Source organism: Lipotes vexillifer, unplaced genomic scaffold, assembly GCF_000442215.2.
Source record: "Lipotes vexillifer unplaced genomic scaffold, Lipotes_vexillifer_v1.1 scaffold376, whole genome shotgun sequence".
NCBI classification, from domain to species: domain Eukaryota; kingdom Metazoa; phylum Chordata; class Mammalia; order Artiodactyla; family Lipotidae; genus Lipotes; species Lipotes vexillifer.
Genome location: NW_006785037.1, coordinates 2,277,644 through 2,292,291, shown reverse-complemented (window position 1 = coordinate 2,292,291; position 14,648 = coordinate 2,277,644). Strand labels below are relative to the sequence as shown.

Sequence of the window (14,648 nt, the reverse complement as noted above, 5' to 3'; positions counted from 1 at the left end):
GCCCCGCCCCAAAAAAAAAAAAAAAAAAAAAAAAAAAAAAAATTTATGTCATTTTCTTTTTTCACAATTGCAAGCAATGCTGTACACATATCCATTTTTCCAAAGTAGTTGTACCAATTTGCATTCCCACCAACCAGAATATGAGAGTATCCATTGCTACAAATCCATGGTAACATTTAATATTGTCAGATTCTTAAATTTTTGCCTATGTATTTGGTATGTCATTGGCGTTTTGTGCTTTTTCACTTGCATTTCCCTGATTATTGGTGAGGTTGATAACCTTTTCAATATTGAGTGGTCATTTGGATTTCAACTTTCATGAATTGCTTGTTTATCTTCCTTGCCCATTTTCCTATTGCGAGATACATAGATAGATGGATAGATAAATAGATATAGATAGATATACACACATTTGCATACACACATGTATGTACACATATATATATATATTTATATATATACATACACATGTTTATGCACACATATATTGGATGCAGTTCCTTTGGTGATTTACGTGGCAAATACCTTCTCCCGCTCTCTAGAGCTTCAAATTAAGAGATGTACAATCAATGTACATGAGAACCTGTATGATGGAAGTGTGAAAAAGAATACAATACCTGTTTAGGATTGACTGTGAAATGTAGTCCACAGTATTTGATGAATTCACATAGTGGCTAATAAAAAATTAATGCAATGAATTAAATAAGAATGCAAGATTAAAATGGGGCCATGTGAATATACTGTAATGATGGGAATTAGAAAATTGATATACCCAGATTTCCTGTCCAGCACATGTATGATTTATTTGATCAGGGTCTTGTAATTATGCCCACTTACTAATTGGCATGAAAATAAGAGGTAATTTTAGATATTTCCAAGTCTGCAAGTAAAGGTTTTGAAATATGGTGTAAAATGACCACCCAGATCTTTACAGGGTGCTTTCTGATCCTAAACTAATTATGGACTTTGGGTTCTCTTCCACTCCTAACCTGTGTTTACATCAGGGAAGTATCTACCATCTTCCTGTTTTTAAAGGGAGGCAATTTTCTACCAGGACCTGAAGTATGAAGTGAAATTAGTCTTTGGGCCATGGCACCAGGGGGAAAACCTATTCCAAGAAGTAATTAACAACAGGCCCTGACAGCTGGAGTTAACCCCATAGGCAATATAGAGTTAGCCCACAGACTGAGTATGGGAATATCCGTCAAGTTAAGTGGGGCCTTGATATTGTGCCAAACATTCTTTTTCCTAAATTTCTGGCAGTAGTGTAGGTCTTTCATGTATTATCTAAATTGTTATAAAATTAATTCTTACCTTTAAATTTAAGGCTTGAAAATAGATCATATGATTCATAATCCACTTTAGTAGTATACTTAAGCATTATAAAAATGTTTATATATATATATATATATATATATTTTTTTTTTTTTTTTTTTGGGGCCTCTTTCCCAGACCGGGGCACGAACCGGTGTCCCCTGTATCGGCAGGCGGACTCTCAACCACTGCGCCACCAGGGAAGCCCAAAATGTTTATATATTTTTAAATGTTAATTTAATCCACTAGTTTTTATTTGGTATTATAGATAAATTGTAAACTGCTTTAAAACAGATCACAGGTGCATTCTATTTTTGTTTTACTAGAAACTGTAAATTATTTTTTAAAATTCCTTCATCAAATAGATATATAGGTTTCTTTTTCTTATCAAGCAGATAATAATTTGAATGTAATTTTATTAATTATTTTTTCTTCGTGTATATTGCCTCTTTATATTGTATAAGTGAATGTGATTTCAGGCAGTTGATATATCATAGAATAACATTGGAGGGAGGGGCTAGGCAGCAGAAAAAGAAGAAATTATTAGAAAAGAGATGTGGCAAGACTGATAATTGTGAGTGCAGATATTATACATTTGGTAGCATTTTGATTTTTGAGGCTTATTGTCTAGTTTAATCTTAAGTTTGTTTTTCCTCTAACTAGGGCACCGAGATTCTGTGTTACTCATTCATCCTCAACAAAACATGCTAGTGCTGAACTGAAATTCTGGCACCTTCGTCAAGAGAAACCAAGGAACGATGTCGACCCTTTTCCACAAATGGCAACCCTCTTGCCATTAAGACCTAAATCTTGCATTCTACAGATACCTGAGATGCAGGTAAGATGTACATTGATACTTTGATCTCTTAAGTTTGTAATAAAATATCCATGCTTGGGTTTTGTACACTAGTACTTAAGTTTCATCATAAACCTTTTGTTGTTGTTGTTGGTTGTTGTTAATGTACATGCTGCAACAATTAGGAAATAAGAAAACCTATGGTTTGTTCTCCACCAATCAGCCAATGCGATCTTTTAAAAATGCATGATCATGTACTCACTTGCTCAAAACTCTCTAGTGGCCTCCTCTCTCACTCAGAATACAAGCCAAAGTCTTTACACAGCTGTTCACACCCCTGCTAACTTCCTAACCTTATTTCCTAGCATTCTTCTCTAGCTTACACCACTCCACACTGGCCTCTTTGCTGTTCTTGGAACACACCAAGCAAAAACCTGGGAGGACTGCACTTGCTGTTCCCTTCACTTGCAGCACCCTTCCTCCGGATATGTTGCCCCTCACTCACTTTGGTGTCTGCTCAGATATCCCTTAATCAGAGAGGCTATCCTTGACTCTTGCATGTAAGCACACTTGTGTAGGACAGCACAGATACCCTCCCTCACTATCGGAGCCCTCTGCTCTGCTTTATTTTGCTTTATTGTACTTAAGGCCATGTGATTTATGTTTATTGTCTTTCAGCTCCTACTAGAATATAAGGGATTTTTCTTTGTTAACTGCTTTTCCTCAGTGCCTAGAACAGTGCCTGGCACTTAATAAATATAAACTGAACAAATGAGTGAAAAGTAGCAACAGCAAAATTAGAAATAGTGAGCATGTTTTCACAATGGGGAAGAATAAGATAGTACAAAAAATAGGGGGGAAAAGTCCACAAAGAGAAGAAAAGTTAACCAGCTTTACAGAGAAGAAGTAAATAATCCTATATGCTTTGGCATAGAGATATAATAAATGTAGCTAACACCTGCATTTCAGAAGTAAGGAGCCTTATTAATCTTTCTAGCTTTAAAGGTGTCACAGAATGTTAAGTGTTATTAGCCATAGCCACACACAAACCCTTCAAAAAAAAGATTACTTTATGATCAGGATATCTTATTTTTAACAGTCAGGAAGATGTATAATTACAGTTTTAAAAATTCTGCTTCTACAAGTAGTGCTGTAGAGCTGGAAATACCTTACAATTTTTCTATTAGTGATTTCTTAATCCTGTATACATACTAGAATCACATAGAGAGTTTTTAAACATACTGGTGCCTGGGTCCCACCTTCAGAGAGTCTGATTTAATTGATATAGACTGGGTGTTTTGGAACCTACATTTTAGTAAGATTCCTAGGTGATGTGTAGGCAAAACATTGCTACAGGCTCGTGGTTCTCAAGCTTCAGCATGCGTGAGTCACCTGAGTCCGAATAGAGACTTCAGGGCTGCACCTAAAGATCAATATTCAGTAGGTCTGGGATGGGGCCCAAGGATTTGCATATCTAACAAGCTCCCTCCCACGTGATGTTTTTGCTGCTGGTCTGGGGACTACACTTTGAGTTAGTGTCACTGTAGTGAGCTAATGGTTTCTTATCCATTGTTTAGACATTTTTCTGACCTCCTTTGCACTTGTGGCCTTTTTGTATGCCACTCTACTGATAAATCTGAGCTTCCTTGTTAGCCCATGTGACTTTGTGACCCAGTCACAAATCTTAGAGGTGTGGTGTAGGGAGCACATCATCTGATAACATTTGGCTTTCTGAGTACCATCACCATATGTTGTCCTCGGTGTTTTCTAGTTGGATAACTAATTCTGATCTCATTCTGTTTCCCCCGCAGAAAACAGTGTAAGAAATGGAACTCGATTCTTTATTTTTCCTGTTTTAAAAGTTGAGATATCATTTATGTAGAGTAAAATTCACCCTTTTTAGTGTACTGTTCTGTAATTTTTGACAAATATATACATTGTGTAGCTACCATCACAGTTATGATATAGAGCAGCTCCTTAACCCACCCCCCAATTCTACTGTGCCCTTTTGTCAGTTTTTTCTATCAGTTTCTTTTTGGCTACTTTTCTTGCTTTCTCCCAAGCCAGAAAGCTCAAAAATTCTAATTTAGGCCATCCTCTCATTTTAAGTATAATACACTTAAAAATTTTTTTTATGTTAAGGAAACTTTTTTATTGTGGTATGGTAAAAAGCACATAACAAAATTTACCGTCTTAACCATTTTCAAGTGTACACTGAGGTAGTAAGTATATTTGCATTGCTGTGAAACAGATCTTCAGAACTATTTTATCTTGCAAATGTGAAACTATATACCCATTAACCAACCCCTCCTGCATCCCCTGGTAAACACCATTCTACTTTGTGTCTATGAATTTGCCACTTCTGTATGGTACACTTTTCATAAGCCCAGTCCCCTGTGGTCCCACTCCTTTAGTGAGTATTGGTTAATGTCATGCTTTGTTCCGAATTACTAAAACAGATGTGAGCCCTGATACCTAGAATGTTATAAGTAAAACATACTTAAGTAATTAATTTTGTTTATAGAATTCTTAAAAAAATATTAGTAGCTGTTAGGCACCTAGAGTGTATATGAGATTTTATTGTTTGTTCTGGATAATAAAGCATCACAAATAAATTTCTTGCTCTCCAGTAGCACATATTACATTCTAATTGAAGTTGACATATAAGAAAAGTTTGTTTCTTTTTCAAATTATAAAAATAATAAAACTACTGTAAATTTGGAAACTGAAGAGACAAATCACTCTGATCTCACCGACTTCTAGACAACTATTAACCTATTTTCTCTTAGGCTTTTTGTGAATTTTTAATTGTAATATACTTATATTTTTCGATTCTGGTAATTTCTTTTAACATCTTCATCAGTATTTTTCCATAATTTTCATAATCCTTACTTTTAAGTATTATATAATGTTACATTTATATATTATATATATAAATACATGTATAAGTATATATAATTGTTTCTTTCTCCTCTCTTTGGACATTTAGGTGTTTGTATTTTTTTGATTCATGTATGTAGCATCTCATGTTCTAGATTTAAATAATTAACTTTTGCCATAAAGAACATTTAAGAATGAGAAGAATACGCATGAAAATAAAATATCCAAAGATGGAAGGAAATAGTTCTGTTAAGATATAAATCTCTTATGGACCAATGGTGTCCACACATCTTTTCCCGCCCTGCTACCTGCATTCCCTACCCCACCACACACACATTCACATACACACACAGGGCACTAAAACTTATTCAGTTACAGAATAAAGAAAAGTTTTTACAAAGTTCTTCCTCCAGGAAAGAGTCTTTTTTCATAATAACGTAAAGCCTTTGGCCTTGTTTTTTTAATACTCTCAATAGGTATAGGGATTTCAGCCTGCTGGTTGCATGAAAGTCAGAGTTTGAGATGGAGAATAAAAAATATTCTCCGTCTTGAACATAGCATGGTAAGTGGTAGAGTGAGGAAAGAAATCCTCTAATCAAAACAATTTTGAGGTATTTTTGGAGAGCTATGCTTTATTCTCTGTCCTTTTTTTCCCATTTTGCCCATTTTTCACTTTGTTCATTATCTTACTACTTTTTAGAAAGAAGAATCCAGTTTATTACAACTTTCTAAATCTCCCAAGAAACCACCTAGAGTAAAAGCAGCAATTCAAAAACCTTGGAAGAGTGAGTCTTTGAATCCAGTTTTTTCTAAGGATGATGTGATTAAGAAAGGGTAGGTGCAGCTTTTTGTGTCCCAAGTGCTTTTCTGCAATGGTAAGATTTTTGAAGAATTTAAAAATTAAATAGAAATTGAAAACTAATACTTTTCTTTTTTTACATGAGTTCTTATATTTCAGGGATAGATATTAGAGGGTTGTATTTCCCATGCATACTCTAATTAATCGTAGAACACCTAAGATTGGTAATTTTAAAGAGGTGGTAGTTATGATCTCTAGCTTCTCATGAGCTGTACAATCAAAAGACATCTCTGAGAAGATTGCCCTTCAATTCTTTCTTTTCCCTGCTCAGTAATATTTCTCAAGCTTGAGAACTCAAAATACCCTCAATAATATTGTACTTATTTAATACAGTATATTTTAAAAATTCGTTTAGATTTGCCCACCTATTTACCCTTTTCCTTGTTCTTTATTTCAAACGGAGTTATTTTCCTTCAGCCTGAAGAAATACCCTTTGGTGTTAACTTTGGTGTATAGTCTGCTGGTGGATAATTATTTGTTTAAGGATTTATTACTTCACTTTTATTCTTCTTTATTGAGATAAAATTTACCTATCATAAAATTCACTATTTTAATCATGTTCAGGTATACAATTCAGTGACTTTTAGTATATGCACAAAGTTGTAAAACCATCACCACTATATAATTCCAAAACAACTCATCAGCCAAAAAAGAAGCTCCATCTCATTAACAATCACTCCTCACTCTTCCCTCCCCCAACCCCCGGTAACCACTCATCTACTCTCTGTACCTTTCCCTTCAAAGGAGAAGAGAGGGAAGGGTTCAGTAACCAAGGCAATGGGGCTACCTTGGACAGGAAATAGGACATTTCTTCCTGAGACAGGATGGAAGGAAGTAAGGATGGGTGTAGGTAAATATATCTGTTGATAGATAAATTTGAAATGCTTTCAGCTGCAAATAACAGAAAAGTTGACTAACAATGGCCTAGACAAATGGAATTACTTTTTTCACAGAACAAGAAATCTGAGTGTAGGCAGCTGCCAATATTGGTTCACCAGATCAGGAGTATTGAGGCCTAAGTCTTTGTAATGCTCTTGGCCATTCCTTTATAGTCAGTGGTGTTACAGCTCCTGACATCAGGCTTTCAGATCATAAAGAAGGAGGAGGGGCAATATCCATTAATTCTCTCCCTGTAGTCAGGAGAGCAGGCTTTCATAGAAGCTCCCCAGCAGACATCTTTTTATATCTCAGTCATAACTGTGTTACATGACAACCCCTCCCTACCTGGAGTCTTGATAAGTGAATATTCAGCTTTTTCAGTATTTTAGTGATGCTGGTGATAGAATCATGTTGTCAGAAATGGGTGTTGAGTTAGCTGGTCAATTAATAGTGTCTGCTACATGGCACAGGGGAAACTGAAGCATGTTGTACCTACATTTTGTCTGAGAAGAACCTGCAGAGTAATCTGCTGGTGGATTGGAGTGGAGGAAGGCTGGTGAGTTGGAACAGGTGTGGGTTATGGAGCTGGAAAATGAGGTTTGGAATAATTGCAGTGGGCTATGGGAGAGGGAGCTGGATGAGAAAATATAAAAAGATAATGTCTAAAGTCATTAGTCTAACTCCAGAGTCTTGCATCATCTCATCTCAAACTACCACATATAAACCCTTATGAATCCCACCTGCTGTGAGGATTAAATATGATCATATGAATTATATTTGGCACAATGTTTGGTATGTAGTTTAGCTGTTAGTGTTCTCTTGCCCTAAGAAAATTAGTTAACTTGCTGCATTTTAGACAAGACTTTGCCTGTTACCTTCATACATTGTTCACTCTTCTCCCCATCTGAATACCCCTCTAAACATGCCCCCCCCACACACAGAATTTATCTTCCACCCATTATTCAGGAAGAAGCTCATTTCTTTAATTACTAATGTAGCTCCAAGGGACTTCTCATTCTTACATGCCCATAGTTTTATTATCCATCCCAGACATTTGGCATCTGTGATATGTTCACGAATTCATTCAACCAGCAGTTATTTTATTGAGAGTTGTCTTTATGTATGACTGTACCTCATTTTCTCAACTGCCTCCTGAGGGCTGGACTTGATGCTGATACTTCTTTTTCTAATTCTCTCACAATGCTTAGGAGCACCCCTAAGATTCGGTGAATGTACACCAAAGGTGCTCAAAATATTTGTTAATCAGTTAGTTCTCACCCCTATAATTTAGGTCAAGGCACATGTCAGAAAGCAGCAAAATTATTCGTTTAACATCTTTTACTGACATTTCTGAATGTCTGAAGCCCCAGCTGGGTAGAAGATATACTTATACAGAAGAACCTGTGGTAAGTATTTTGAGAACTGAGTAATTTGATTCCTCATTTAACCTATTCAGTGCCCCCTGATTTTAGAGAATTTTTATTTATTTACCATAATGACTTTTTTCTTTACTGAAGAAAAAAATTATTTTTTCCTTGCAAAAGGATTTTTATGCAAAAACTTTCTGTTTCCTTTTGTAGTACCATGTTGCTGTATACTCTGTTGATTACTGTTTTCAAAAACAGCTATGTTCTCGTTTTGGTATGATCACACCTCAGACACAAAATAAAACCCTCTGGGATTTTAATTAAATTTTTAACATTTTATAAAAAGTAATATTCTGTGTTATGTTTTGGAAGTATGTTTAGAACTTTTATAAAGCAGAGTATTTCCAGTGTGTGGTTACCTTGATAATGTGGAATTAATACACCAGTTCTAAATGAAAATTTCACATTCTTTAACAATTATACTTTAGGTAGAAACCTTCGTAGTCCTAGTATGGGCTGAACATTTACATATAATTTTGGACTATTTATTTTATTCTAAGCAAACAGTTCTCGTTTTCTTCTATTTAGTATTACTTCCTACCCAAATAATGATTTTTTAGCTTTGGAATGCTAATGGTTAAACATCATAAAAACATAAATTTTCACCTCAGAATTTGTTTAGTAGGGGGATAAAGGGAGAGGCAGAGAGACACTATAACAGAGAGAGCAAGAACCTGACTTAAACCCCAAATCGTCCATTCCACAGTTATCTTAAGATTACGAAGAAGAAGTCTGAGTTCCACACAACAAATAGCAAAGAGCTCATGTGAATAGTGGACACCCTTCCTTATTCTAGAGTTACTCTTGTGCTTGGAGAAATAGCCAGCTTTCTGTGTTTCAAGAACGGTGTTAAGCTTGCCAGCACTGTTGGCAGAGAAGCCCATAAATAGCAAAGTTTTATGAAAACTTATACTGCCATTTACACTCTGAAGGCCGTGACCTGTATGGAGTGAGACTGTCCAAAGAGGGACCCCGTAAGCACAGTTAATGAGCATCACTGAGAGGCCTTGAAGATATTTCTTTTTATAACTCTCTTGTAGCTATTATAGCAGCAGTTCAAGGCTAAAATAACAGTAAATACGTAGGAAAGAGGCCACCAACAGAGATTTGGAAGACTCCTAAAATGGTGTCACGGTGCCTGAAATGTGAAAATAGTTGAGGTTGGGAAGTCAGTTTAATATTAAGTTTGAAATCAGATTGGTTTATAATAGAATGAACTCTGCTGCTATAGTTGGCTCCATAAACGAATCTTGTGGGACAGGCAGATGCAAACATACTGCATTAATTACATATATGGTACAAAAATAAAATAAAATAGTCCAGTGGGGAAATGACAGCTTGGTAGAATTTATGAAACCCTGTTGTTGTACAATGCCATAAAAAAATAACAGTGTTTCTGGGTGGATAATGTACTTCTGTTTTGTTATCTAGATTAAAACCATGGCAGATGGTGCCTTGGGAGGATTTCACATGGAAAATTTGTTGCAATCTTTGTATGTAGAAAATAGAGCTGGATTCTTCTTTACTAAATTCTGTGAGAACTCAGGGAACAAGGTAGGAGATAATTATTTTAAATCTAATTTTATACTTTTATTTCATTTAAAATGAGAGGTTAAAATAATTTAATGCTCAAATAGTTATATTTGATGTTAAAATTCCCTTCTCCTCTGGTAAGAAATCTCATGTTAAATATTTAGTAAAATTTTAAATATCTTAATTATAATTCTCTTTGGTTCATTTTCCTACTAAAATTACAAAGAAAAGTAAAATACAGATAGACAAAAATTGACTTACATTATTAATAATAGATTACTTTCATATAACTTTGTTTCAGTGTAATGTATATTAACTTCAGTGCTGATTTCTATCAATCCTTTATGTTTTATTTTTAATAAGTCTAACAATGACAGTTGCAATGAATAGCAAACTTCTTTCTAGGTTTTTTGTTTGCTTGTTTTTTAGCTGTCACAGTCTTTATTTTGCTCAAATGAAAAGTATTATTTTACTAGCTCAGTTATTAGAGTTGTGTTTGCTTCTGGTATAATATACATTTGCCCACATATATCAAAATACCTTCAGATTTTGGTTTCATGCCAGAGATAACGTGATTACTTTTTAATTATTAACTAGAACACTTACTATTTTAATGACCAATTAGGTGAGAAACATATATGCAAAAATATAATGATCCAGTGACAATACCAATAAATAATTTGTATGTTGCCAGTTTGTGATACAAGATAAAACCACCTTAAATTGAACCTGATTTATAGTAACACCGAGGAGCTAAACAATTATTTTTATTTGAAATTAGAGCTTTGTAGAGCTTTAATAATTGGGTGGTAGTAATTTATGTACTTTTTCCATCTGCAGTTGTGGAAGAACAGTGTGTACTTTTGGTTTGACCTACAAGCTTATCATCAGCTTTTCTACCAAGAAACAATTCACCCTTTTAAAGTATGCAAGCAAGCTCAAGTAAGTAGTAAATAATGTTGGTTCAATGTGAAGCACTAAGTACACAGAAATGAAAAGTTGTGTCCAGCCTCAAACAAGAGAAATCTGGGAGTGTGGGCAGAAAGGCAGCAGTTAAATTGTTGCCATTGAATTACTTTATTTAAATGTCAGCAGAATATTGTTTTATAATCTGATTTGTGGGTTCTCAGTTTTATCTATTTTATTTGGTATGCCTTATTTTCTATTTGCTGCCGATTAATTGCTCTTCCAACAAAGGACATCTTATCTTTTTTTCTAATTTATGCCTTTTTGGTTTGGTTGTGAGTAATTTAAAAGAGAACCCTGAGAGAGGACTTGTAATGAATCATTGAAGTGATTGGGAGCAGAGGCATTGACCAAAGATGTTCTCTGAGCTTCCTGCAGCAATCAGCTGTTGGAGATACTTAGGCTATTGACCCATCTAAAGATGGGAAAAGAATGTTGACTGATTCTGTGTGGCATAGGCCCTGTGTCATCACCTGGCCTTCTGTGCTACATGCTATGTAAGACAGATACTCAGAGTTGGAGCAAAGAACATCTTAAGACCTCTCCAAAGCAGAATAGAGGACGGAGAACAGAGGATTCTCTGCAAAGAGAAAGAGAGAGTAGCCATTTTTTGAGGGGAGAAAGAAAGGGAATAGAATTATGACTCAAGCTAACTTATCTTTTCAGTTTTTATTCTTAGGCTCTCCTAATCTTTTATGGAGAGAGGTCATCAAGCCTAGAAAACTGCTAATCACTTCTATATCTGTTGACCACTTAAGTGGTTCTTATAATCTGAAATAACCCCATTCCAGGGGACCTTTCCTTGAGCAATGCTGAGGAGATAGCTTCGTCATATTGTTTATTATCATATTATAATCTTATTCAGGACATCAGAGAGTACTGCCGGGTGTTTGCTGTTACCTCCACCACCCTGACTTTGGCATTAATAACTATGTTTTATAAATCAGCTGACAGAACTTTGTACTTTTTACCATGAGAATTAGGGCTTCGGTTCCTACAGAGCCCAGATCTGGCCCCATGAAATCATGAAAGTGTATCTCTAATTTGCCAGTACCATTTTCTGAGACCACACAGTTGGCTCTTCTGCTTGTTAATCCTTTACCTGTAATTCTCTACTTAGCCTTCTTTCCCTAACCTATTGCCTCTGACTGCTAAAGTGCCACCATTTTTATTATGTTTTCACCACTACAAGGCTTACTCCTCTAAAAATCTTCAGCAGCTCACTCAGTTAAGTAGGTTTTTTTGTTGCTGTTGTAATCACAATATTTCCATATACTTGTAAAAGTGGACATTCTGTTTGAGCTTGGTAGACGTTCATTCTTTGTAATGGTATTCAACCAGCTATAAATGATTGTGAAACAGGATACACTCACATTTTTGTTATTCTGAGATGTTCTGTTTTGCGATTATTGAGGCCCATAAGCTTTTTATCCTTCCCTAGCTTCTCTTTTGAAGAGTCAAAACAGTATGGGGGGAGGGGAGTGATGGAGACATTGGTTTTAGTTTAATTGGGGGAAATAAAAGGAGAAAATCATGTAATCTTTTTGACTTGCTTGCTTTTTGCATCCATGGTTATTTTATTTTTTGGTTAGTGGAGCAATTGTCTAAATTGGTTTAGGTTTCAATTATCCAAGATTTCTGCCCCCAGATATAAGAATTGCTTCTAATACCATGATCCTATAGATTTGTTTCACGATATGAAGTACCATTGGTTTCTTTATAATAGAAATGCTGTATAACTTCCTTCAAGGGTACATGTACAATACAGATCTTTGGATTGATCAAGCCAATGGCAGAATATAATCAGCTGGCACTGTGTTAAAGTTGCCATTAACTTGATTTTTTTTTTTTTTTTTGCGGTACGCGGGCCTCTCACTGTTGTGGCCTCTCCCATTGCGGAGCACAGGCTCCGGATGCGCAGGCTCAGCGGCCATGGCTCACGGGCCTAGGCGCTCCACGGCATGTGGGATCTTCCCAGACCGGGGCAGGAACCCGTGTCCCCTGCATCGGCAGGCAGACTCTCAACCACTGCGCCACCAGGGAAGCCCTAACTTGATTTTTATATTGTCTTTATACATCTGATGAGCTGCGTGGTAAGAGACCAAGAGTTGATTACAAAAGACTTACATGCTTTTCTGTATGCTGATCGACACATTACATACCTTGAAGTTTTATTACCTCAAGAAGTATTGCAGAAATATCTGTAGGCAGACTAGATGGGAGGTCAGTGATAGTGATTTAGCATGACTAACTGTGGTCCAGGGGTTTGAACGACAGTCTTGGGCACATCCTGAAGGTTTCATTGCACAGTTTCCAGATGGAATCATTCAGTTAGGAACCAAATGAAGTGGTCTTGGCAAGGAGGAAGAGAAGCTCCACCAGAGTGCAAAGATACAGTCTTTGATCCTAGCAACAACTTGCCAGTGGACCATCTATCACTGCCAAGATTTGGAACCAAGATTTCTGCCAATAGTCCTACTGTTTTTTTAACATTACATACTTGCTTCAGTGATAGACCATTACAATAGAATGAAGTGGACACAGTCTTTTGTAAGTTCTTCCATCTTTGTAGAAATCTTTCAAACTGTATCCCAACAAAAACTACACATTTAGAATTTACCACTCTCCAAAGCATATACATTGAGATTTTTAAAAAATTAGTAAATGTATTATACATGCATAAGTATTATACATGTTTACACATATGTATACATACACACAAACATGTTCAAAATAAAAAATCAGTGGGAAGGAGGAAGAGAGAAAAAAAGAGTAAAAATTAGAGCCTAGGAGCAAAATTATATGGAGAATGTAGTAATAGTAATTAATGAGTAGAGAGGGTAGATAAGAATGAAATGAAAGTGAGGAATAAGAGGATTGCTAGGTAAATCCATGGCACTTGTACCACAGAGTGCTATTGAATATAAAGATGTTCTTGCAGCAATGTGAGATTTTTGCCTTATTGAATTGAGCATCAGGGTAACACATTTTTTAATTGAAGTATAGTTTATTTACAATGTTTCAGGTGTACAGCAATGTGATTCAGAATATATATATATTAATTTTGTTTATACCCAGTAAGTAGTCTTAACTATTTTTTTATTACCATCAATGATGTGTAGATTTATTTAGTTATTTATTTAACATCTTTATTGGAGTATAACTGCTTTACAATGGTGTGTTAGTTTCTGCTTTATAACAAAGTGAATCAGCCATACATTATCATGCACAAATTTCTTGCTTACCATTGGTTTTTGCATCACATTCCTTCATTTGGGTTTGATTTCTGAAGAATAGCTTTTAATAGGTTTTTCATTAGGATTTACTAGTGGTAAAAATCAGATTTTTTTGGTCTGAAAATGTGTATTTTCTTCTCTCATTGATCATGCAGCTGAATATAGAATTCTAGGTGGACAATTTTCTCTCAGCACTTTGCAGATATTATTCTACTGTCTCCTGGTTTCTATTGCTATTGTTGAAGAGTCTGCTTTTGCTCCCTTGAGGGAGGATGTTTTTTCTCATTCCTTTTATAATCTTCCCTTGACTTTGGGGTTCTGTATGTCACCTCAATGTGTTTATTACTACAATTATCTTTCTTGGGTCTAAGTTGCTTCCAGAATCTGAGGAGTCATGTCTTTCATCAATTCTGGAAAATTCTCAGCCATTATTTCTTTCAGTCTTTCTACTTCTCTTTTCTGGATTCTCTGGTCAATGTTGGTGCTTTTCAGTCTATCCCATATCTCTCTTAATCTCTCAAGTTTCTCCATCTTGTAATATCTATTTATATGTTTTAAAACTGAACAAGATCAATTTTCTTTGATCTGTTTTCCAGTTCATATTTTATTTCTTCAGCAGATTTCAATCTGCTGTTTAACCCATCCATTGAGTTAAATCATTTAAGGAATTACTTTTTATTATTATTAGACATTCTACTTGTGTTTTTTAAATCTTCCTGGTGATTTATCTTTTTGTCTTATTTTTCTTTATGTTTTTA

The 14,648-nt window shown here is 35.3% G+C and overlaps 1 protein-coding gene across 1 annotated transcript in view; it reads left to right on the top strand.

Annotated features, from left to right (window-relative positions):
- RGS22 (regulator of G protein signaling 22) overlaps positions 1-14,648 on the top strand; it is a 218,399-nt gene that overhangs the window by 70,953 nt on the left and 132,798 nt on the right. Inside the window, exons 9-13 of the mRNA XM_007457172.1 lie at positions 1,978-2,152; positions 5,691-5,824; positions 8,020-8,134; positions 9,587-9,709; positions 10,529-10,630. Coding sequence (XP_007457234.1) covers positions 1,978-2,152; positions 5,691-5,824; positions 8,020-8,134; positions 9,587-9,709; positions 10,529-10,630 — 649 coding nt within the window. The remainder of the gene's footprint in view (positions 1-1,977; positions 2,153-5,690; positions 5,825-8,019; positions 8,135-9,586; positions 9,710-10,528; positions 10,631-14,648) is intronic.